Source organism: Mauremys mutica, chromosome 13, assembly GCF_020497125.1.
Source record: "Mauremys mutica isolate MM-2020 ecotype Southern chromosome 13, ASM2049712v1, whole genome shotgun sequence".
NCBI classification, from domain to species: domain Eukaryota; kingdom Metazoa; phylum Chordata; order Testudines; family Geoemydidae; genus Mauremys; species Mauremys mutica.
Window position 1 is genome coordinate 25490509 of NC_059084.1, and position 26384 is coordinate 25516892.

The 26384-nt window shown below is 48.6% G+C and overlaps 1 protein-coding gene across 1 annotated transcript in view; it reads right to left on the reverse strand.

Annotated features, from left to right (window-relative positions):
• Positions 1–1193: 1193 nt before the first annotated feature.
• The window catches only part of TP53INP2 (tumor protein p53 inducible nuclear protein 2), a 59864-nt gene continuing 34673 nt past the window's right edge, over positions 1194–26384 (reverse strand). The window contains exons 3-5 of the mRNA XM_044986511.1: positions 17191–17229; positions 16884–17019; positions 1194–12343 (exon numbers count right to left, since the gene is read on the reverse strand). Coding sequence (XP_044842446.1) covers positions 12094–12343; positions 16884–17019; positions 17191–17229 — 425 coding nt within the window. The 3' untranslated portion in view covers positions 1194–12093. The remainder of the gene's footprint in view (positions 12344–16883; positions 17020–17190; positions 17230–26384) is intronic.

Below are 26384 nucleotides of genomic sequence, written 5' to 3' on the forward strand. Positions count from 1 at the left end.
GTCAACATGTTGCAAATGTTTAAACCGCATTCTACGTGACGTAGACTCCCTCTTTCTTCTCTGCACCCTTCTGGGCTGTGGCGAATGGTGCAAATGCGCCAGCCCTTCGCATTATGTATCCCTCCGTGTGCTCTGTAGGCGAGGGAAGCTGATGAACCTCTGCTGGTATAGCTAATTTGGGATTTACATAGGCTGGAAATTGTTTGATCAAAGAGGCAGCCTTGTGGAGGTGATCAGCGTATGGTTGCCAACTGGCTTGTGAGAGAGGAAAAAACAAATCTAGTCTGAGTTTCCTACCAACCCTTCTGGCTCATTTATGTAGGGAAATTTACCAGTATTACTAGACTCATCTAATTTTACTGCTATAGTCAGTCTGCTAGCTAGTGTCCAGTTCATTCCTTTCCACCCTGTCACTGAGGTTTGTCTGCTTTGCATCCTTTCATCTCTATGCCATTTTCTTTGCCTTCTCCCTTCCATATTCAGCCTCGCCAACTTTGTTTCTGATTCCTACTCCACAGCTGAGGGTGCTGCCTCTCTGCCAGTGAGTCCAGTGTGAACTCTGGAGAATGGCACTAAGCCCAGAGCCTCCTGTAAACATGCTAAAATGAAATCCATCGTGTGTTGTGATAAAGATAAACATACGATTGTGCGGAGATAGCTTAGAAATAAAAACCTACCCCTCACTTTGGATGGTTGCAAAATTCTGCAGCTTAGTATTCTTTTGTTTAAGGACAGTATTCTCCACCAAGCCTCAGAAAAGGCCATTAGTACGAAGGCTGTTAACTCAATTTAAGGTCTCCTGCCATTGTACACAGACTGAAATGTGCTGTATCAAAAATGCATCACTTTGAGCCGAAGGCTTTTATTTTAACGTCTTCCAACAAATTCCCACTGTCTGCATGGACAAGAACTGTGATTAGCAGCATGACCCTTTACTACTTTTTATTTAAACTTCTTGCAGGCTTGTGACATTGAAATCCTGTGTTCTGATCTGTACTGACATGTAAAACGCTGGTGCTTCCCTCATTAGGGCAGTGCTTAACCATCCTCTGGGAACAAACACTTGCTACGTCAATGAAAGACGCTACTGGATTTTGAATGGTGGATGTAACCAGTTTTACTGCACCTGGTTCCCTTTATGATTTAAAACACACACACAAAGTATGCTTTAAATATATAGATTTTTTTTTTAATTTCTTGTGGTTTTCCTTTATATTAGATTTTTTTTTTCCAGGACAGCATTACAATCTAACAACCAAAACCATGTTACATACACACACGCACACCACATAACATGTCCCAGGCAGTCTGTCTTTCGCTCTGTCAACATGTTGCAAATGTTTAAACAGTATTCTATGTGACGTAGACTCCCTCTTTCTATGAGCCTTGCTTACATTGCTTTAACATGTAACACACAACAAGGACGTATTTTGTTAGCTTTCTGTTTTGAACAAGCTTTCAGTTCCTACAGTATAGTGATGTAGAAAATGTGGGGCTTTTTTTTTTGTCTTCTCAAAACCCCTGTTTTAAAAGTTGTCCTGCTATTGTAAGGCATACAATAGAGTCTAAGGTTTAAATCACCCTCTCAGCTGAACAGAGCTGGGGAAAAAAACCTACTAGGAGTTTAATCTGCTTGGTCATCTGGGTTGTTCTAAACAGGTCAAATGCGCACACACTCAAAATTTGCTGCTTGTTAGAGTGGTGCTGGTGTGGAGGGAGGGGAAAGAAGGTGGCAAAACCAGAAAATGTTCTCAAACTCATTTTAAGAAGGTTTAAGGCAACCCTTTCAAACCAAATAGTACCTCCTCTTTAGATAAGCCTTTGAAAGGAAAAAAGATGGATTTTTAACATACAGTGTGTTTTGGCAAAGTGCTGGTGGTAGTCATGTCATCTTTATACTCTATCTTCACCCTCAAACTGGTGGGAAATCAGATTTTAAGCAGGAGTTCCCAAAGGTGCATAGGGGATTTAGGTACCAAAATAAAGGGTATTTGGGGGCCTAACTCTGTCGGCTCCTTTGAAAATCCCAGATCTATTTTTTTCCACAATAACATACAGCTGCAGAATTTTTTTTGTATTTAAATTCCCAGTCGTTTTTTGCATAGGACTTTAACTATGGTTCCCTAATTTGTTACCAAACCATGCAAAAGGGTGAAAGGCACATACACAGTCAATATACTATGAAGAGGTATAATGCATATAGGAGAGTATTATGAGTATAATACCTAGTTGTGGGAGTTGAGAGATATATATATACACAAAATATTGCAACACTCAAATGCTACGTTACAGATACAGTTCTGATACAATAGAAAAGAATATTACTATGTTGCTGTTACAGTGTGAGCTGTACCTTTGTCTCAGGAACGGTAAAAGCTGGATTTTGAAAGCACAAAAGTGAATTAGATACAAGTTGTTTGCAGTGAGAATTGGGTGTCTAAGATGGTTTGTATTTATGGTCAGCTTTCCTCCCCCGCTTGCTCTTAGGCAAGAAAGAGTTGGAACAGCAAAGACGTTTAGGGTTTCTCATACAGGTGGACCCCGTACAAGTTACATGCTGCTAGGGTGGTTTTTTCCCCCTCTACCCACAAGGAATAGGCTCTCCCACACCCTGGAGATAAAGGGTAAAATCCTGGCTCCATTGAAGTCAAAGGAAGTTTTGCTGTTGACTTCAGTGGAGCCAGGCTTTCACCCAGAGTCTGAATCTCCATGTAGGAAGGCTGAGCAGTGGTGGTGGTGGCCGTAACGGTGGGGGCTAGTGTAGACTCCCTCTGACAGAAGAGCCACTAGCTGCAGGCAGCTAGTGTGGAGAAGAGCACGTGCTGAGCTAGAACAATGAGCCTGACATCTCTCAGAGCCTAATGGGGCAGACCTATTATTAGGGAAGTTGGTGTTGCTCAAGTGGGTTTAGACGGATATGGGCTGAATGTTTCATCAGGTGCTAACCCACATCCTCTACCTCCTTGTAAACAAAGGGGGTAGGGAGGTGGAAAGAACTTGAAGCTGCAGGTGTTTATTGAGCAAAGAAGGAATAAGTCAGCATCAGCTTGGATACTAGATGGAGCCGTTCATTTTATATAACCATTTTTTTGAGGAAAATGTGGGATTTTTTAAAATTAAATTTCACGAGCTAACTTTTTAGAAAGAGCCTTTTCGTGCCGGCATCAAGGGCATAAAGCCAGAGGCTACAGAGAGGCCCTTTAAAAATCTGACCCTGTTTCTGTTTGGCGAGAGTGCACTTCTGTGCTCCAAGAGCTGCCCGCTGTTGCATGCTCCAGGTGCCAGGCTGCCTTTTTGGGGGTGAGCAGAAAGGGGAGGCAGCATCTCCTCTGTTATGAGGATTCACAAAACTCTCACATGTCAAAACAAAAGTGATTTACTAACCATGCCAGAGCACTTCCTCCTCTCACCCCCCCCCCATTTTTATTTATAAATAGACTTTCTTCTAATCTCCCTATTCCCCCTCCCATTAGCAAAACTCCCAGGCAGTTCAGTGGAATGAGAGCTGGGCCTAGGCGGTGTTCACAGAATGGCAGCATCTCTGACAGCTCACAGGAACAGCTGCAGGAGAAACGGATGGAGGTGAACATAACCAGTTTGCCCTTGCCTGCCCCTTCCCTCCAGCTTTGGAAACAGCTATGACCACAGTGGGGAATGACTTTAACTTCCCTTCCAGAATGGGTCAATCCTGACATGAAAGCAAGCCCTGCCTATGAGCCACTTTTGTCACCAAACTGCAGAATAGTCAAAGGTTCTTCTAGAATGGCATAGAGGAGGCACCTGAAACTAAAGGAAAAAAGACTAGGGTTGGCCTGACTTTGATCCTACATGGGAGTCAAATTGGCCAGAGAGAGGTCAGTGAAGTTAAAAACTGTGGGCGAGGAGGAGGAGGCCCAGAGAGTTTAAAGAAGAGGTTCCAAAGGTGCCCTGGGGATACAGACAAAATTCCACATCCTTGACCTCAAGCAATTTTACTTCTCCTCTTTTCCAATTCAATCCGTTTAAAGAGAAAGTAACCATCTGACTATAGGGTAAGGTGCGCCATCAGTTGGGGATTGGACTAGATGACCTCCTGAGGTCCCTTCCAACCCTGAGATTCTATGATTCTATGATCAGTGCAGACAACGGCCTCATACTATTCTTTGTACTGTTAGGTATCCATGTCATGAACGAATGGTCACATTCCTGGAGAAGTTCAGAGCTTGGGGGAGTAGATGCATCATCCAGACATATACTTGTCTCCCATCTTATTTTAAAGTATTCGTGCTCAACCTGGGGCTCTCCAACAGGCTGCGTGCCTGTGTGTGTCACAACTAGCTAGATGGGTGAGGGGTCCCAAAGGTTGTTTCTGTTGTAATATAGTGTTACATTATGGAAATGGTGGAGAACCACTATCAAGGGGAGTGAATGCTTTCTTAGCTACAGTTTAGTGACCATGCTGAACCTTCACTTTTCACTGCGGTCATATTTGTCTATTTGTTAAATAACAAATATCTGCCATGCTCATTTGTTAAAAAGCCACCTCTTCCATACCTGGAAACCACCAATTTCAGCTCCAATCTATGCAAGGGAGTTGGGCTGGGAATTATCCTAGCCAGATGCCCCTGCAAACATGGGCTTTTTACATCGCAGGGGAGTTTGGTACTGTGCATGGCCTTCATGAAACACACTAATGGATTTCCTCCCCCAGGGGCTGGGGGGGAGAAAAGGAAACTGCTCCACATACAGCTACATATGGTTTTAAAATATACAAAGAGAAATAACAGGGTCCTAAAGAGAGGAGCTTTGGGATGAGCTACAAACCTACATTTGTACTTTGCAATATTAAAAGAAGGGGGCCCTGCTGGACCAAATTGACTTTCCTCAAGGCTGGGCTTTCCCAGCAGAGCGGGTGCCTCTCAGAAGTGGTACTTGTAGGTGCTGCTTTCCAAGGGCAGCTCTGCTGGCGGGTGTGCTTTCCATGGCACCCGGCTTGTCGGCCAGAAGGCGCTCCTCATCACCCTTTAAATGCAAATAGAACACGGCCAAAATGCAGTAGGCAGAGTCTAGCATCACGGACTGCTTGTGTGTTTGTGATCTAGGACTAAGTGGTTGAAATGGCTGCTGTGACTCGCTTTTGAATTCAGCCCCTGAACTGGGATCACTTAGCTAGGGCTGCCTCGGAGGTGTGTTATATGCAGAATGCTAGAATACTTGGTCCTACATAAATGTTTTAAAAGAAAAGGGGGGGGGCATTTCCCCCAGCTTTGTGCTGGATACTGTGCCCCGAGTGAAGCCAACAGCTAACCTCTTGTTGACTTCAAAAAAGCAGGGCCAGTGGTGTTTATGGGGTGAAGCGGTTCCCTCACCCGCTGCCACTAAGAAGGGCAGGATTTACTGCTGCATGGCAGAGAATGTGGGTTCTGATTCTGCACCGGGCCAGTTGTGGGAGAATCCACGGGCAGGCAGGGTCAGCCAGGCAGAGGCTATATTTCCACACTGGCTCTCTGCAGAAGAGAGAATCTGGCCTGGGGCCATGTTGCGCTTTCCATGCAAGTTACACCCTGTTGGAGGGGGAATGACAGTCATCCCCCTGGCTCCTCCCCCCCAGTCTGCCCCTCCCCTCGCATAGAGCCTGACCTGCTGTGAGCACTCTCCTGGGTCATGTGGGGGGGGGGGGGGGGATAGTACCTCGCAGGGATCTGGCTCCTAGGCTCTAAAGATGGGCAAGACCTATTTAGATGATCTACTCCCTTGCACTGCCCATGCCGGCTGTGTCCTCAGCATTAGCCCGCTGAGAAAGCAAGAGCCAAACCCACCTGGCTTTCTAAACAGACGTGCCCCCAGGACTTTTTTCCACCCAGTGCCTTTTTTTTTTAATGTCAAAAAAAATAATCAGAAACGACATTATTCCTGAGAGCGTGAACAACCGTTGCAGTGTCCCCTCCCCTGCCCCCTTCTTACTCTCAATGCACTTTTTCCAAACCACTTTGCACCCTCCTGACCCTATCCTGCTCCCATTGACTCCACTGGGAGCAAGATCTAGCTCAAGTTTGTGATTTATGTGGAGCACGGATCTGTTGTTAGCTCTGCCTCCAAGATCTTGGGGGTTTTGATGCCCTCTCAAAATATATTGCTTAAAAATAGCTGGCTAGATATTTCCAATAACACTGGCCTAGAGAACGAATAAATTGTATTTCAACAATTTCCATGTGATTCCTGGGATCCACATGAGTGAGGTGGGTGTGCCACTGGGTGGCCCCATAGCTAGTGAGTGGACACTGCTAACTTTAAATCTGTTACACCGGTGCCATTCGAATCCTTTTCCTCTTCCAAAAGGCAGCCAGTACTAGCAATTCATGCTATGAAAATAAAAAGACATCTCACTAGGTTTCACAAGTTCCTTTAGGACGTGCAGATTAGTATCCACAGCCTCCCAGGAAATAAAAGAACGCATCAGAATCAAATGGTTCTAAAATATGCACTTTTAAAGATCCCAATGCACGTGTTTGTCCCTGAGTCCATGCTGTAATTTCCCCTACACAAATAAAAAAGAAACTGAAAACTCAGCATAGCCGTTAAAGTAGGAGATCAGAACAACACGCTCCCAGCCAGAGGTTGGTTGGTTTGTTTAACCTTTCAGTTGGGAGCATCACACAACTAACCACAAACTGGAAATCCAAAACCAACACCGTACATCCACTCTGTGTTTTTTAAATATTTACACACGTGCACACAAAGGTTCTGTGTTTTAAGCACCTTTTTTGCTTTAAGATAAAAGGAGAGCCATCCAACCTCAGCGTGAGGGGCTCTGGTTGATCGTTAAAGAACTAGGACAGGAAATTTGGTAGCAGACCAGTACTTCTAGTGATCGCTGCCAAGCACAGTGTGAACACACCTCTGTCACAGCATTAGATGTTTGGTCACACTTTATAGCAGGTGCATTTCTAATCAGCTTAAAAAGGGTTAATAAATGATTCACAGATACTATAAACATATTACGGAGAGGACAGTCTATGGTTTAGATGCTTGTAAGCCATGGTGATAGTAACCTAGTGACCTGTCTAACAAGGATTTGACCTTTCAGTAAAACATTATTAATCATTGATTAACCCTTTCTAAACTCTTGATATAAAGTGGGATGGTAGTTTTGCTTGGTTTCCCCTGCTGACTAGGGATAACATGCAGTTGTGCAGAACAGTGACATCCAAGCAAAGTTCCTTGCATTCTTCGTCTAAAAATAAAAATAAAACTTTAAACATTAGAAATGAGCCACCACTGAAACGGGCAGTCGTTGGGCTATTGGACTCAGTGTCTCTGTTTTAACAGCACTTAAGGGCCCGGGGCCGGCACTACTGAGGGCGACTAGAGCTTTGCCATTGACTTCAATTGCTGCTGTATCAAGTCCTAATTGAGTAGTTTTTGCTTCTCGCTGTCCTGGACAATTAGCGAGGCTGGAGGCTTTTAAAGAGGGACGTCTCTTACTGGGAGAAATGCTTGCGAGCAGCTTAGCAGACACAGGGGTGTACAAGGTGAGTACAAGGTGAGTAGCATCCCCCAAAGCAATTTGTGTTTCTAGGAAGCTTTGCTCTTGCATGCTCGCTCTCTCTCTTGCAGCCATTCGGCACCTGCTTGATCTGCAAGACACAACGGTCAGCTCCAAATATCACAAGTGTTATGGGGGCTTTGGGCTCCGGGCCTGGGTGTTAAATCATGTTAAATTTGTGACATCACTGTCATTTGCAGGGTGCCTGCGGCATGTCGTAAGTGGAGGTGTAGAACTGTGTAACAGTAACAGGTGGGAGCTGGCCGGGAGGCAGAAAATTACTGACCTCATACAGCTCTTTATTGGTGTCTGCTCCAGCAAGGAAATCTCCCTCTAAAGCCACCTTATGTGCATGAAACAGCCTAATGCTGCAGAACACATTGACCAAACAGCCTATGGAAAGGAGAACTGAACAGGGGATGCTAGGGGGGAGGAGACATGATCAGCATCCAAAATTTAACCCTGTTCCTAAGCTGCTGATTTAAAAAATTCTTCTCTGACATGGACATTGATGAGTTTAGGAAATGGCTGCTCCTCACCTCTGCAGGAACTTGAGTCGGCGTTCATGTAAAATGCACCAGTCCCGACTTGCGTCAGGGCTCACTTGAGAAAAAGGCATTTAATAGAAAACCAAGGATGTGAACGGCTGTAAATGACCCATCAAGTCAAGACATTACCAGTCTCCGGTAAGGAGTCAGCTGCAAATGAAATAATAGACGTGTTGCCATCTTTAACACGCTCCTGGTGGGACCTTCAGCAGTGAGCAGATGAAGTTCTATCACACCACTCCCTGCTCCAACACGTGGAGACAATGTGGAACTGGTATCAAACGAGAGACAGGGGTGGGGATCATCCAGACCATGGGAAATAACACTGGCTTTTAAAGTTCTCCCTCTTAACTGCTGTTAAATCGTCTTACCAAGAGATCTGTGCACATGAGCTCGGCTGCCTCTCCAGATGCTGACAAAGGTGCAAAAGCAAAGAGGAACAGTTGATCCTAGCAATATGGGAATTTTGCCCTTGACTTCAATGAAAGGAGGGATCAGGTTCTAAAAAGCAGATTCCTATTAGAGATGGGCCCAAGCTACAGAGCTCGGAGCCAGCTGGAACATCAACAAGGTTTGTGTGTGCTGGGGGGCGGGGAGTTCAAGTCCAGCATATTGGTTGGGAGCTATCTCTAGTTACTATAGTCACCAATGATTCAATCAGAAATAGCTGCCTGAAGCATCCTTTCCATTAGTACAGGATGATGTTACTGTTTTTTAATCTTTGCCAGGCACTGCTCTTATTTCTCTAAACGGGTTAGAATTTATTTCCATGCTGTGTGAGAACTTTCTGTTCAGTAGTGTCATGAGGGCAGCAGGGCTTTGAGTTTGGAGACACTAATAATAGTCTTGTGCAGAACTTTACAGAAGCCAAACTGGGAGAGTTATAGAGGCAGTAGGGCTGTTTCAAACAATGGTTGATTACGTTGAAGAACAACAAATATAAAATATATTTAAAGTAATCCCGTTTGTGTCTGTATTTTTAGAGGCTCACCTGGCACCTGCATTTTAGCTAGATCCTGCAGGCAAAATGATATTAGCCACTCTCCGGGCTAACCAGGTCTGTTAGCCTCCATTCCTGGAGGCTGCTCATTGTAAGTTTATTTCCTCTCAAAAGTCTCAAGAGCTCAAATATGAGACATTTTAAAAGCGGCGCTCACATGGTGGAGGCCCACTGTTTACAATTATTTTTAAAACCACAATTTCTCAAAACCTACTATGCAGGTAAAGGTTTGAATAATGGTTTAGAAGAAATTCCAGTGAAAGTGGTTTATTTTTGTAGCTCAACGTGGCCTTGCATGGTGGAAACTCAAACTCAACAGCATTGTGCAAATGCCGAGCACTGGAACACGAGCCTGCCTGTGAACCAGAAGTGGACAGTCTAGTTTTGTTCCCCCGGGGAGTGAAGTGCAAGCAGTACATAAAGAGTATTAATGGAGGAAAGTGATTTTCAGACAGCTTTGCCGTTTTACTAATCTGTATTATTAACGTACAGGGTTTTTTTATCTTGGCAGTGGCCTTTTAACATGTTGGGCCAAACCCAGCTGTGGCGTAGCAGCATTAAAACCACCAGGGATGAATATGGCTATTCATGACACAGGGCACAATCTTTAGTGCAGTTAACCAGGGGTTACTCTATTAGCCTGTTCTGACTACGGAGATGAAATTCCTCAACTGGGCTGAACACCTGGAACTTTATTTCCCATCAGAAACTCCCTATAGTCCTGTAGGGACTATCAGACTAGCGAGCGTTAGGCGTGCCTGTAACAGTGGAATAGGGGAGCTGCCGTATATACCTCTTCTTGGGGGACTTGTATCTTTTTCCATCCACGTGGGCACAAGTCCTGTGCTATGCAGTTCTCGGCCTTGGGCTTGTACCTTCTCAACTGCTCCAGTTTCCATCCTCGTTTCTTGTCTTGCCCTCTCTCCTCCTGCCTTTCTTTTCTCCCCAATCTCTCTCACTTCCTCTCCTTTCACATCCTTTCGCTACCAGCTTCGACATACTTTACCACCTCTGTGACTATTGCACAAGCCCCTTTCTGCGCTGCCCTCCCAATCCCTAGCTGGGGCAGCAAACCACAGGCCGTTATACCAGCGTGAAGGAGAATTGCCACTCCTTGGGGGGTTGAGTGATGGGTTATGTCCAGCCACTAGCTTTAGGATCATGCTGAAGAAGTATCATCATCTGCTGAGGCAGGACCTGTCCGCTGGGAGTAGCTTCTCTAACAGCTCCTTGGAGGTGGTGGGATTTACACAATGCTGCTTTGCGTGTTTGTCTTCCAAGGGCCCAGATTTTGACTGAAAGTGAAAAACACCAAGATCTGTTTCGACATGTACAGCTCACTGGCTTCCCCGGGGCACCAAAACCAGTGGAGACCAGGGAGAGCCTTTTGCCAGAAATCCAGTGATTTGGATGGACCGAGGAAACGACAACCCAGTCTGCGGGGCAGGCCTCCTCGTTCATTGCTCAACCACTGGCTCTGAAGATCTAATATGGTGTTTACAGATAATCCACCCCCAAAGACTTCTGCCCAGCCTGTTGCCTGGAATGAGAATTCTTTCTTTGAGCGGATGAGGGCTTTTTGAGGGCTTCATTATTGTAAAATGCAAGTAAGTCATTGCAGGGTTTGTTTCTTGTTGTTTTTTGCCTAAGCTGGTGAATGTTCCAGACCATTTCACGAGGCAGATTTGTTCAGCCTTTCTAAAGACCACCTGATCTCTACCCTGTGTTCCACACGCAATAATCTGCTTAGAGCTTTGACACTTGTCCATTAAATAAAGCTGTTTGGAGTGGGTGGGCCAAACATATTGTAAGACACCCAACTGTAACCTGAAAGCACTGGAATAATAAAATGGACTTTGCACTCTTTTTAATAGGCTGTGGGGAATTAAGGGCTACAGTAATACTGCACAGGCTTGATTTCCAGAAGCACTCAGTAGCTGCAGCTCCAATGGATTTCAGATGGAGTTGTGGGTGCTCAACACTTCTGAAAATCAGGTCTTAAATACTTGCTAGGAGATGCTCAAGCAGGGTTCCCTTTACTCCAGCATGGCACCTCTGAACAGACAGATAATAAAAGCATGCAAGCAAGGATCATCAGTGACACCACAATCCCAGCTCCCAGGTTAATTCAAAGAAAGGATCTAATAGACAATCCAGTTTTTAAAGGGGGAGGGGGAATGGTCCTTATTCCACATAAATTGTTACATTTTCCTGGAATTTGGGCCAATTTTGTTGTTAATTTGTTCCAGTTTGCACTTGAACCTGGTATCTCCATTTGTGACATCACAATCTGTTCCGTGGAGAAGAGTGTGATGTCATAAAGAAAGGCACTGATGTCACAGGCTCCCGATACAACGGCAAGGGATAAAGGAAATGATGGGGCATCTTCACCCTCCCATATATTCAGCGTAACATTGGTGTTAAGCTTAGTGAAAAGTAGAGCATTCACTGGGAACACCAAACTCGAATTCAAATACTGGTAACCGTTGCAAGAGAAGCTGGAAGAACTTACTCAAGTATTGGGGAGGGAGGCGGGGAGCTGGGGAAATACCTCCCATCAGGAATCATTTTCCCGAGGGTAACTGGTTGGACACAAGTTTTTCCAGACACTTTAGCACTGATTCTTTTAAATCGTTTCTTGACATTTAAAAGCTGTCCCCCAGCGTCGTTAGGTTACGTGAGGGTGATGTGCCGGCTTTCTCTCCTGCTCAGCGCCAGAGCAAAAGCTGCAGTGGTGGGGAAGAGGGGAGTGCCAGGTATTGAAGTGGAGAAGGAAGAAAATAATAAGTAAGTAAGTATACGCTAGTGTAAAAAGGGGAGTGAAACCGAAGGAGAGCTCAGCAAGGATCTGCTGTGGAGCATCACCAGTTCAGAAGAAATTGAAAAGCGTCTCTCATGGGGATAGGTTTATTCCAGAGAAAGGATGAAGACACCTCCACTGGAGAAAGCATCGCAAGATGGGACGTGAAGCTTGAGAGTTAAAAGGGTAATGCCCCACGGTGCAGACTTCCTGAAGTAGTTTAGTAGTTGTACTGGCGCTGGCATGGTTGGTAGACAAAGCTGCCCTGGTGTTTGGCCCGCCGGGGGTGGCGTTCTCTGGCACGGTTCTGCCGCTGCATGACCTTCTGACTGAGCTTGTGCTTCTCCACCAGCTGCTTTGCCCGCTGGATCCGACGGACTTGGCTGACCTTCTCCAAGATGGCAGCTTTCGCTGTGAGAGAGGTGGGGTGGTGCGGGGTGCGACGCTCCAGCCGGGGTTCAGGCACATCCCTAGAAAGAGAGAAACACACGTTCGTTAATGGTCAAGCTCAGGATGACCTCAGACAGGTGAGACACCACTTTGCATTTCCCCAGGGCACGAAGGGGTCAACTGCCAAATGAAGTCACACATGAGACTCCTGACAGCTCCCTTCTGAGTCAAATGTGCAAATGCCCACACAACAAAAGAAGAGATGAGCCCCACGTCATGCTCAGCACAACCAAGAATTGTTCTGTTGGAGGTTGCATGTGGTACTATGGCGATAGCATCATGGAAATAGAGCTATTTTTCCAAGATCAGTATGGCAGGTTAATTCTTTAAAATGCTCGTATTACCCAGGCTGACCTCCCCTTAATCACCACTTAGCTGGATTTGCATGCATGTCTGTTACACACATACAGGGACAAATTTAGAAGAGATTCTAAGGTGGTTTCTTCTAATCTCTCAGCATGCAAATTACTCCATCTTAGGCTCCCTTTGATTTAGTAATTGGCATTTAATTGAGACCCTTCCCCTACTCATCACCTCTGAATTTGGCCTGCTGTCTCCTGTAAGCAACGCTATTCAAAGCCCCTTACAAGGCCAATGGAATTATGAGTGAACTGCTCCATAGGCCAATCTGCAATAAGCAGAGTTGTTAAAAGGAACAGGACTTCCCCAGATCAAACGATTGGCGTGGTTAATCCAGGTTCCATTAGCACAGATGACTCATGGGGAGAAGAGAGCTTCAAAGCCAGCTGCTCGGTCAGCAGAAGTTCTCCTCCAACAATGAGGGAAATCAAGGGCAAATTGAGCTCATTTCCTTCCTACTTTTAACTATTATTTGTAGCCATTTTGCTTTGTATTTCACCCTCTGCCTTCAAACTTTCACTGACTCCAGCCAGATTGGAATTTAGCCCTATGAAAGAGGAGTTTGCAAAGGGCAAATGAAATCCCAGCCGATGATGCTCAACATCGTCCTCTGAGATTTGCCAAGGGAATTCACTCTTGCACTGCGCCACGCCCCTCTGTGGTGCTGTATAAACAATAACGATGTATTTGGCCCATGCTCCTATGGAGTGTTAACGCCAAAAGCCATCAAGCTCTCTGGCTGGCTCATGGCTGGGCCTTTGGTGTGTGTGTGCTGTTGTGATACTCTGGTAACACATCCCGAAACACCGAGCAGCCTGCGTGGCTTGTAACTTGCCACGCAGCTGCAAATCCGGGCATTGGTTGTGAACTCTGCGGCTGCCGATGGGAGAATGTGTGGGACTGGAAGTAAGGATTGCTGCTGTCTCCCAGGAGGGTCCCCTTTCCTGGAAAAGCAGTGGGCTTTGGTCCCCTCTCTGGGGTTATTTTTCTGCCTAGGAGTGTGTGTGTGTGGGGGGGGGGGTGACGGTTCGGTGCCCAGGAGAGCTCAATTTGCAGGAAGAACAGCATTCCAGACTGGAGGATTTTGCGCTCAGAACTAGAACTGCACTGCAGGACCAGGGCGAAGGAGATGTAGATGAGCTGAGATGAGGAGGAAAAGCCAACAAATATCTTGCCTAAAAGAGCAAACGTGGTAAATTCCAAGACACCAGTGAAAGGTGAGTGGAGCCAAGTCCACTCCAAAGCCTTATTGCCACAGGATCATTTTTTCAGTGTCTGGTTTTCTGCTGTAATGATACCGGTGATATGACTGAAAGAGTGTGCCCACACTGCGTTGTCTACACCATCTTAAGCTGCTTCCCTTCTCAATCACTCCCTTCACAAAGCTCTGTACTTTCTGGAAACAGCTGCGCACCATTCTGAACAGATATCCCCGGTGCAATGTTCTGCTCCTAGGGGCCCAGCATTCTGGGCTTTTTCTTGCAGTGCATTGTGGCGTGTCTATTGGAACCTACTGGAATTCGAGCTCAAATGAACAAACTCCCATGATTCCCTTCCTAGCATCCCGTAATTTGTCCCTTGTTTGAGAGCAAGCACTATTTACAAAGTCCTGTCCGGCAGTGTGGAGGAAGCACTGCTGAGTGCCGTGACCCTGACTGTCATTAATACGAACAAACTGCTCCACACACGCATGGGCAGCCACACAGCCAGGTAGCTTTGGATGGGTTAGGAGACAGCTGCAGTGTCACAGGAGGGCTGGCCCCTTTAAATGAAGCAGGTCCAGTCCCCCTGTGCCAAAACAGGTGCTCTACCTTTGGCCAGTTCAGAGGGCGGAGCAGCACCTGGGGCTAATAAGGATCATGGAGGAGATCTCTGAAGGCAGCTGTAGGAGGTCCTTGGGGAAGGCAAGGGAGCAGATTACCAGCTGACATCTCCTTGCTGGAGAACTGGAGCCAGAGGACTCAAGGGAACAGTGGAAGCATCTCCCTGCTGGCTTGCCTGAGAGGTTAATGAAATAGGGGGATAATGAATGTTCCCCGGACGAGGACGAACTCCCAGCTGAGAAGTCAGCGGGGGGAAGAGGGACTTCGCACTGGGAAGAGCAGAGTTGCACTCCAGCTGGAAGGGTGTCCTGGCAGAAGGACAGGAGAGGACCTCTGAAGAGCCCAGGCATTGTGGAAGATGCCAGAGCGCAGTATGTGTTGTGTCAATGGACTAGGTGCACTGGGGTGATAAATGGACTATGTTTGGGGACTTTTGCTCTGGATTATTTTCACTGTTTGTAATAAACTTGCCCCAAGGGGCAAGGGATATGATTGAGGCAAGACAGCCTGTCATGGAGTCCTTCGAGGGCTGAGAGGGGAAGTGATGGTAAGCAAGGCGCTAGGGTACCCAGGTGCAAGGGGCACTTGGGGATAAAGTGGAATCATTCATGCACAGTGATGCTGTGTCAATATGGCTAGAGGAGGAGGATGAAACTGAACAGTTATTTCTGTATGACCCTTTCCTGGAGTGAGTTCACTGGACTAAGCTCTGCTTGTCGGCTTGGCAAACTACCCCTGACTACTACTTCTGGTGTATGGCTTCTGAGTGCAGAATGAATGAGTTGTTGGGTAAGTGATGTAGCCACTCTATCATGGCAGCAGCATCCAGGGACATCAAACACGTCCATCCATCATCAAGATGATCAGGAGCGCAGTCCATAACCAGATGGCATGCTCTTTGTTCTTGAGCTCCACAGGGATGGGATGGGGAGATCAAGAAGCCCCACAGTAAAGACGCAAGTTAAACTGCCCGTGATCACAACATAATGGGACATGGGGGACATATCAGGATGCTTCACGTTGGTTTCTACCATTAACTCCCCAGGAAGCAGGGAGGACAATCCTGACAACTTGGCTAGTGACCTGCTAACAATGTTACAGCATTGACTGGTGGGACAGGATAGTAATGGAGAACTGGTGATGGCAGCACTTCAGGATGTGGGAAGGCTCCTTTCTGGGAGATCTGTGTGGAGTTCACTCCAGAGCTGCAGCAGTGGAACACCAACAGGAGAGCTGCCCTCAGCGCGGAGAAGTGTGGGGTCACCAACATCTAGAAGCTTGCCAGTCTCGATTGCTACCTGTCAGGCTGCTGTGGGTAGATCAATTATTAGGGTGAATGGAGGGTTCCCAAAATTGTATAGGAGGCATGGATGGGACCCACGTGCCTATTCCTGGCCACCACACCAATCCTCTGAGTTCATCAATAGCACGGCCAAGTTGATTACTGTGGAGCGTTCACCACTATGAATATGGGATAGTCTGGATTGGTCCATGATAGCAGGGCTCCTTTGCTTTCCCGCTGTGCTGGGCATGTCCCAGGGGTGCCCCATCTCCTGCATTTGCTCTGCCAGGTCTTGGCATTCCATTACTGCTGTGCAGAAGGTCCTGGACATGCTCCTCTCCCCAGAAAGCGAGAAGTCCAGGCCCTCCTGACAGGTCCATGTGGAAACACAGGACATGGTTTGGTATGTGACTCTGAGTCTGTAAACTCTTCACAAGCTGAAATTGTAGAGGAGCATGCCAGGGTGCCCGTTAAACAGGGAGAGGACAGCCAGTCAAGGTGCCTCCAGAGCAATAGAGGGCAGGCAGGGAAACAGACAAGCCAGTCCAGGCATGAAGCTATGCAACGTGGGACAGCAGTGGGAGAACTGCCAGGACCGGTGTAATTAATCCGAAATAGAGAGGCACCCACATGAATCTTAGCCCATATCAACTCTTTCCAGCGCAGAGTTTGCTCACTTCCGAAGCCAATGAATGAAAGCGGGATAGGATCCCGGATGAAAAAAGCAAAACAAAAATCCTTTTGTGGGTGCCAAAAATTAATGTTATAAGGAAAGAACATTCCCTGGGAGACAAGGCTGTAGAGACCACGGACCGTCCCCCCACCCTTAATATGAAAGTCTCTCTTTAGTGTTTTGGCCAGATGGCATTGCCTGGATATCTAGCCACTGGGCAAGGCCTGTCCCCCCAAACTGCAGCTCTAACCCCAGCTCTGCCACTGATTTGCAGTGAGACCTTGGGCTAGTCTCTTAATGCCTCCATTCCTCTGCCTCCCCAGCTGGAAAGCAGAGACGATGATACCTGTCTGCCTTTGCCATGGGCTACAGACACACCACGTACTATTATTACTATCCGCAGCGTCCCAGGCTGGACTCACCCTTCACTGCTCGGTTCGTCAGGGCTCTCCCTTTCCACCACAATGCTGTTGCTGGTGACGTAGACGGACATGCTGGGGTGTTCGATCAAGAGGTCCTCCATGGGGCTGCTCTCCAACCTGACGGGGCCGGGGCCTTCTGCAGTAAAACAGGGGGGAGGGGTGACAAACCAACTCTCGTCCATCAAGCAGGGGTCAGGCTGGGAGGGCACGGGCCTGCCGACACAGTCACTGAGTGAGTGGGGCGACGAAGTGGTAGGTGGGGGGGACCCAGGCCAGGCCTGGGAAGTGCAAACGGAATCCCTCTCACCTACCCGCTGCTCTTCGCTGGGGGCTGAAGTGTAACTAGCTAATGAGAGACAAGAGCCACCATCCACAAGGTGGGAGCAGCCAAAAACCCCACGGTCGTTTGAAGCCATGCAGAGTGGGGGCAGGGCAGGGGGGGCAAGCAGGGGGAAGAATAAAGAAGCAGAGAGACACACACACATACAATATACGGTGGGTGGGGAGGGGAGGGGGAAAGGGGGGAGAAAAAGGGGGCATTATTAGTAAAAATGACACCCCAACAGCATTATTGTTTTCTTTCTTTTCAATCGATAAAACCTTTACTGAAGTATAAACCACCATGCAAAATAAAAACACCAGCACAGCGCGGCCACCTCAAGGGGCGATTCAGCCAAGCAGCCGCGTGCCCGAGGGACCGCTAAGAATGGTGAGAGCCCCGACAGGGAAAAGCACTGGGGACGGGTCTCGCTTGTGCTTTTCTCCCGGACAGATGTGCTCTGTCCACCCCACCTAACCCAATCGCAGACTGGCAGGAGTCAGGAGGAAACATCCCTGCAGGGCTGCTTCCTCCTTCCTGTGTCCGAAGGACTAGGCTACGCGGTTATGGCAGCGCTAGGCTCGAGACAGGGGACTCCCTTCCAATGCGCGGGCTCCCTGAGCTGGTTACTGGTGGTGGAGGTGGAGGTTAACGGCATATTGGAACTGGATTCTAAACCTGGACTGTCTAAGCGTATGTGGCCAACACTGTAACTGAGCACTGTGTTTTAACCAGGGCCCCGGACCTCCTCATAGCTGTGACATTGATGGGGCCTTCCTAAGCCTAAATGGCAGCCGTCTCATAATTTGCGGAGCTGCTCAGAATCTGTTAGTTCCTCTCCCTGTTTCTTGTCATCAGTTTCTTGCAGCTCAGGTGGAAGAATGTGATTCCAGGGCTCCCTCACTCTGATATTGGCTGTGTTATAGCAGAGGAAGATGTTGTTACAGCTAGGTTCAGTCAGGACTGCTCCGACTTCTGCTGAGCTCCTCGGTGTGCTTCAGGCTGGTCTAGTGAAGGGCGAGTCCTTCTAGCCTCGTGGTCACTGGTCTAGTGAAGGGGGAGCCCTGAGCAAAGATCTATTTGTGCAGTCTAGTGTTGACCCCTCTGTGGGTTGGGGTGTGAGTGAAACCTGAGCAGCATGTGTGTCTGCAGCAAGACAAAGGGAAGGAAGAAATATGAAAGCACAAAGTGCTGGGCAGACTTTCCATCGCTACTTTGACACTGATGGCTTCAATTAGTCCCATCAATGATGCATCTGCCTACAGTGAGCAACTGTGGTCCAGTGTGGGCTGAGAGAGCTGAGACCCGGATTTACAGCTTGTCACTGAATCACGAGGTGACCTTGGGAAAGACCATTCATCTCTCTGCCAGCTGTAAGGCGTGGTTATAACCCTTAGCCTCCTTTGTAGATTGCTTGGAGAGCGACGGATGAAAAGTGCTCTATAGGTGCTAAGTATTAATTTCTTTCAGGCCAGCATGAATTTCATGGATGATCATCATAATACTGGGAGGCAGTGTGGAGAAGTGGTTAAAGCAAAGCAAAGCCTCAATCAAAATCCTGGCTGCTATCCTCTGTTTTGCCACTAACTTCCTGTGCGACCTTTGGCAAAGGACTTAAACCTTTTGTGCCTCCATTTTTCCTTCTGTACAAAGGGCGGAATAACTCTTTCCTTACAGGGAGTTGTAAAAGGCCTGGAGAGCCTCACTAGGCATCATCTTTTTTTAAATTCTGAGAAAAGAATCATTTAACAAAATGCCGGGTCAGTTGTTCATGAGACAGGACGAAAGGGGCGATGGTGTTTGGGCTGGGAGAGCGCAGCCAATGAGACTTCATTTCAGGGGACATATTTCCAAAGGGGTTACGCTGGTCCAGAATTAGACTTCCATAGAGCAGGGAGTCATTCTCCCGGTCCCTGGATATTGGGCTATTACTAGTTGTCGAGAGGCCCGGCTGGAGATTATTTAGTGACACAAAGACAAGTTTGGAGTGGTTTGGGTTGCTTGTTTTTCTTTACTTCTCGGAACATCTACTGCTTGAGCCAATTGTGTAACTGGGAGAAGAGGGGAGGATCTGGCTAAAGGAGCCTCTGATCCACCAAGCACTTGGGTTCCCATGGAGGCTTCCTTCCAGACAGGCAATAAGTGTAACTGTGCCAGGAGGTGGAAGGGGAACCTAAAATTCCCAGGTGAGCTGCAGTTTTCACTGAGCACATAGATCAGAATGGCCTATGGTTTGGCGCTTGTGGTACTCAGCCATTCAGGTTGGGCAACCAGCACCATGTGCGTGATCCTGCCAGGTCATGGGCATTGAGGACTCTGCTTTTGCACAGACTTTTCATGCCTCCTTTCCCAACCTGTGACAGGGTGGCTGGCCCTTTAAAGGGAGAGAGGGCTTAGCCCACCTGGGACACAGCTGGAACGAATTCAGTCATGTGAGAGACGGTCACATGATTAAACCAAGATGGGAGGGTTAGACAAACAGAGGCTTGTGGACAGCCAGGGGGAGACAGCGAGAAGCTGGAGAAGAGGGAAGGTGCGGGGTGTAGCCTCCAGCAGCTCAGAGAGCAGGAAGAGACAGCCACTGATGTTGGGGTGAAGAAGGCTCCTCTCCAGGATCAGGAACCTATGTGAATCTGCACAGCCTGGGGGAGAAGGCCTGTGACACGCCTCAGCGGGGCATGATGGTGGAGAACTACAGACAACAGACCCTCAGGTAGCGGGACTGGGTCCAGCCCGAGTCTGGGTGGAAAAGTGTTTATTTGGGCTCAGCAAAGTAGAAGCCGAGCAGAGGAATTTTGTGTTAATTTTTTGGACTGTGTGGAATTCTTAAAGGGCCCTGAGCAGAATGGGAAACTGAGGCAGGATGCAGCAGAGCCACTCCGGGCCATGAGGCATGTTTAGGAGGCAGCATTCCCAGCCACAAGCTTTCCTCTCTCCCCACCTACCCCAATAGATTCTTCTTCCCCCTCCTATCCCCACTGAAGCTTGAAGACGCTTCTGTCCATCCTGGCTCAAGCTGCCTACTGCTGCTCTCATGTCTGCCCCAATTCGCTACTGGCTGCTACACCTAACCCCCTCTGAAAGCTGAGCCTGGACTCTCAGGGTCCAATTGGTTCATCAGTTGTGTGAGGATCTCACAGAGCCAACCCCAGGTTGGGGCTGGAGGAGGAAAGGAGGGACCCATTGAAGCTCTAGCTAAGTGACCCGGCACACACACACGGCAGTGAATGAGGGACAAAGATGTGAGTAACATTTAACCCTATGTAGGTGGCTTATTGGGCCTTTGTCGTTACAGTTTTAGCTCATAGGGTAGACCTGGCCAGCTTAGCCTTCAAGTGTTTTGCATAACTCCAGTCTCCAGGAGAGGGCTGGAATAAATAGATCCCTGACTGGCAGGCAGAATGCAGAGGAAAAACTCATCAGCCTGTGATGCATAAGAACGGCCCTACTGGGTCAGATCAAAGGTCCATCTAGCCCAGTATCCTGTCTTCCAACGGTGGCCAATGCCAGGTGCCCCAGAGGGAATTAACAGAACAGGTCATCATCAAGTGACGCCATCCCTGCCCATCCTGGCTAATAGCCATTGATGGACCTATCCTCCATGAACTTATCTAGTTCTTTTTTGAACCCTGTTATAGTCTTGACCTTCACAACATCTTCTGGCAAGGAGTTCCACAGGCTGACTGTGCATTGTGTGAAAAAATACTTCCTTTTGGTTGTTTTAAACCTGCTGCCTATTAATTTAATTTGGTGACCCCTAGTTCTTGTGTTATGAGGAGGAGTAAATAAAACTTCCTTATTTACTTTCTCCACACCTCAATCATATCCTCCCTTAGTCGTCTCTTTTCCAAGCTGAAAAGTCCCAGTCTTATTAATCTCTCCTCATACAGCAGCAGTTCCATACCCGTAATCATTTTTGTTGCCCTTTTGTGAACCTTTTCCAATTCCAATATGTCTTTTTTGAGATGGGGCGACCACATCTGCACAAAGTATTCAAGATATGGGCATACCATGGATTTATATGCAAGGGACCAGTGGTGGGGTTCAGGAAGGAAGGCTGTGGCCCACATGACATCGACAGCTGGTTGTTAAGGGGACTGTTTAGGGCATGCATGCATGCGCCTGACAAGTGGGGATTCAGGGCCTGTCTTGGAGTTTGTCAGTTTGACAAAATCTAACATTCCCCCATCCCTGTAAATCATCACAGGCTTAGGCTACCTGAAGGAGCTGCTGGTCAGCTGAGCTAGAGACACTCACAGCAGGGTGGCTGAGCTCAGGTGCCCCAGAGACCTCCCCACAGCCAGACATCTCACGCTGCAGACCTGACCTCCTCCATCCAATGAGTCACCAGACATCCCGCAGAACCAAGGAATCATCTGGCATTTTCAAGCCAGACCAGCCTCCCAGTTGGTCCTCGCCCACCACCATCCCATGTACCCCCTCTTGATTCCCCAGGAACGCTCTCCTGGCCATGCACTGCACTGTCTCCGCCTTCCCAAGACATGTAGCCCAGTTTCTTGCTTGGAAAAATCTGGTTGCCCTATTCCAGCTTGTTTCTGTGTCAAGTACCAGTGCTTGCTAAAAAACTAGGAGGGAAGGTTAAAGTCTCATCCATGCTGTGACTTTTAGACCCATCACCACCACCTGGGCACCTTCATAAGAGCGAGGCCAGCCCAAGACTTCCGAGGGAGGCGCAACGCCTGATCCCAGGGGTCTAGCTCACGGTTAGAGAGACTAGATCTCTTCAGTCTCCTTCCATCACGCAAAGGGTGTCCTGGTGATAAAACAACCAGGACTTGCTCTTATACCAGCTGGTAGCTTTATTCTTAGTCTCTTTCCAGGATATCTAAAAATATCTGAAAAGGAAGAGTGACTGTGGTAAAAAAAAAAAAAAGGCTGCCGAGGCAGTGGCAAGAATAGAAAGGCAGGGCACAGAAGGTTGTTTGCTCAAGTTCTCTGCTTAAATTGTAAGCAAACGGTCCTAAGCTGTCATTGCAAATGGCTGAGTATGCTAATCTACCCCCGAAATGAAAAGGCACAAACCATTTAAATTAAGATGGAGAAGCCCCATCTACACTGACCTGCTGCTGCTAACTGCTGTCTGCAGAAGGGCCCCTGATCAGGGCTGAAAGTGGCAAACCTTGAAAAGCAATCTCTAAGTGCGACTCGGTGTTATCACCTAGACCAGAGGTGAGCAAACTACGCCCGTGAGCCACATCTGGCTTGCAGGACCGTCCTGCCTGGCCCCTGAGCTCCCAGCTGGGGATGCTAGCCCCCAGCCCCTCCCCTGCTGTCCCCTCTCCCCCACAGCCTCAGTGCTCTGGCCCACCGCCCCTGCCAGGCAGCGCGGCGGCACAGTAAGGGGGCGGGGAGTCCCAGGAGGCAGTCGGGGACAGAGAGCAGGGGCGGTTGGATGTGGGGGGGATGGTCAGGGGATGGGGAACGGGGGTGGGGGTTGGATAGGCGTGGGAGTCCCGGGGGCCTGTCAGGGGGCAGGGGTGTGGATAGGGGTCAGGGCAGTCAGGAAGCAGGGGGAGTTGGCTAGGGGGTGGGGTCCCTGGGCAGCAGATGGGGCAGGGGGTCCCGGGAGGGGACGATCAGGGGACAAGGATCCCACCCCTGACCTAGACACAGCAGCATTGGCGTGAAGCTGTGTTGGGAATAGTTTCACTTTCACTTCTAGGGGAACAAAAGGGCCTTAGAAGTGAAACTATTCCCAAACCCTGCAGCAAATGGCTGCCAGACATTGGACGGCCTAAAGCAGTGTTGGGAATAGTTTCACTTCGAGGGGATCTTCATAAGAACACAAGAGGTGCCATATTGGGTCAGACCAATGGTCCATCTAGCCCCGTAACCTGTCTCTGACAGTGGGCAGTGCCAGAGCTTCCAGGGGAGTGGTTTCTGAGACGCCTCCATTGTGCACCATCCTGACAGAGATCAGCTGATGCATGTAATGACCTTGGGATTCATTAAACAACAAACCAGTGAATGAGAAAGGAATAAAACTTTTAACAGACTAAACTAGAGAGCTTCTTTGGTGAACTGCTGTGCACAGCTACACTGGGTTCTCAACCCCAGCTTCCAGGGCACATCTCTAAATTCCTCTATTCATAATACTGTCCCTTAAGAGGGAGTGTCTCTAAATTATAATCTTCCACAAACATATCTACATCTTCCCTCTTAAAAAAAATTAGCTCTTATATGCATATATATAAACAGCTAATGACTATCTAATAACACATGCATAAAATTCTCAACCCATCTAGTTCATTTCCAGAAACCAATGTGTCAACTACCTAGAGAGGAGAGGTTACCAGCACATCACTCTGGAGTGAGTCTTTACCACTCACTTTCCACAAATACCCCTTCTCCCAGCAGGTTAGCAAGTCTCTGAGTCTTTCAGGATGTTTCATCTCCTTCTCCAATCTTCTCAGTATCAGTTTGATCATAATGGTCCCTTCTGACCTTAAAGTCTATGAGCTTTTCATTAGCGTCTGAGTTGTTCTCTTGCTCTTAGCCTGTTTCTCCTTCCTCCATTGATAATAAATGATCATAATAATATACCTAGCTCCTAGAACTGACCTTGAAAGGTCATTGAGTCCAGCCCCCTGCTTTTGCTAGGAGGACCAAGTACTGATTTTTGCCCTAGATCCCTAAATGGCCCCCTCCAGGAGTGAACTCACAACCCTGGGTTTAGCAGGCCAATGCTCAAACCACTGAGCTATTCCTCCCCCCTGTGAAGTGAGGCAGCATGTCCCATTGTGAGGGCAATTGCAGTCAGGACTCCTGGGTTCCAGTTTCGGTGTAGGAAGGGGAGTGGGGTCTATTGGTTAGAATGCAGGACTGGGAGCAGGACTCCTGGGTTCTATCCAAAGCTCTGGGGTGGGGGAGTGATGTTAAGTGGTTAGAGCAGGGGGCTGGGAGCCAGGACACCTGGGTTATATCCCTAGCTCTGGGAGGGGAGTGAGGTCTCATGGTAAGAGCATAGGAGGGAGCCAGGACTCCTGGCTTTGAGAGGGGAGTGGGGTTTAGTGGTTAAAGCAGGATAGGGGGCAGGGCCAGGAGTCGGGACTCCAGTCAGTTGGGAAATGCCAGAGTCCACATTGACAGTCAATGTTTTGGAACTTTCTGGGATTACTCTTACATCCCTTCGATTACTGTCAAAATGTGTCCCCCTGGTCTGTCTGGAACACATAAGACCTTGGATGCAGCTGTTCTTTAATGGTACCCCTTTGGCCTCACTAGCGGTATGATTTCTCAGGCACACTCTCTCGCCTGGGTTAGGAGAGGGGAGGGCCCTTTTGTCAAAATAAAATTTCTGCTTCTCCTTCTGATTTTCTTTCATCTTCCGTATGGTTTCATCGTTATGAGATTTCAGCAAATTATCAGTGACTGGTAAATTAGACCGGATCCTTCTTCCCATTAACAGCTGAGCTGGAGAAGAGCCATTCCCCCGAGGTGTACTTCGGTAAACCAGTAAAGCTTTATACAGATCAGCCCCGCTGTCAAAAGCCTTTTTCATAAGGTTCTTTACTGTCCGTATAGACCAGAGGTCTCAAACTCAAATGACCACAAGGGCCACACGAGGGCTAGTTCATTGGCCCAAGGGCCGCATCACTGACACACCCACCCCTCGCTGCCCCCGGCCCTGCCCCCACTCCACCCCTTCCATGAGGCCCCGCCTCTTCCCACCCCTTCCCTGCCCCCATTCCAACCCCTTCCCTGAAGTCCCCACCCCAACTCCGCCCCCTCCTTGCCCCCAGAGGGTGCATGAGGGGTGTGGTGGGGGCTCAGGGCAGGGAGTTGAGGTGCAGCAGGGGGCTGGGGTGCAGGCAGGGGGCTCAAGGTACAGAAGGGGTGTGGGATGCAGCAGGAGGCTCAGTGCAGGGGGTTGGGGTTTGGGGTGCGGCAGGGGGCTCAGGGCAGGGGGTTCAGGTGCAGCAGGGGGTTGCGGTTCAGGCAGGGGGCTCGGTGCAGGGAGTTGGGGTGCAGCAGGGGGCTCAGGGAAGGGGATTGGGGTGCAGAAGGGGTGTGGGATGCAGCAGGGGGCTCAGGGCACAGGGTTGGGGTGTGGGGTGCAGCAGGGGGCTCAGGGCAGGGAGTTGGGGGATGGGGTGCAGGAGAGCTTCGGGCTCCGGGGTGGCAGTGGCACACACCAGGGCTAGGGCTAGGACAGGCTGGCGGCCCCGGCCCCACCCCCACTCCGCTCCGGGAAGTAGCTCGTACCATGCCTCTGTGGCCCCTTGGGGAGGGGGACGCAGGGCTCCGCACTGCTGCGCCTCCAGATACCTCCCCCAAAGCTCCCATTGGCTACGGAGCCCCCTGTCTCCTCCTCCCCCCGGCCGCAGGGACAAGATACCAGCCGCTTCAGGGAGCGGTGCAGGGCTCGAGGGGGGCAATCCTGTGGCTATAGTTTGCCACCATGAATTTACCTTGGCCTGGAGGTAGGCCAAGGGGGTGGGCACAGGCCACTTGGCAGGCTGCAGGAAATTGCCCCACGGGCCACATGTTTGAGACCCCTGGTATAGCCCTTTCCACAAGCCCATCTGATGGGGGATAATTTGGACTTGATGTTTTGTGATGAAAAGTCCAATTTATAACAAACGGCCTAAAATCTGCATTGGAAAACTGCAGCCCATTATCACTAAAGATTTCAACTGGAATTCCATGTCTGGAGAAGATTCCCTTCATGCTGGCTATCACTGACTTACTATTAGTACAGTGCAGGGAGCAAATTGCTTGATACAGAGAATAATAATCTGTGACTATTAACTAATCCTTTAATTGCCAGGTAAATAAGTCAGTGCCAACCTTCTCATAAGGCCTTTGTGGAACTGGATGAGGTCTCAGTGACTCTGCTGGTTGGCATGGCTTGTATTTCAAGCAGGAAAAGCAGTTTCCTACCATAGTAGTAATGTCGTGATTGAGCCGTGGCCAATACAGCACTTCTCGTGCTTGTAGTTTGCACTTAACAATTCATAAATGACCCTCGTAGATCGTCTGTACCATTTCTTTTCGGAGGTTCATTGGAATTACAACCTTACTGCCCTTGAAAATCACCCCATCTAGCAGAGCAAGTTCATGTCTGCAGTTGCAATGATCTCTTATGCTTGGACAGCAACTCCTTATTTTTTCAGGCTACCCTCTAACTATCACTTCTTTTAATAGCCCCAATGATTCAT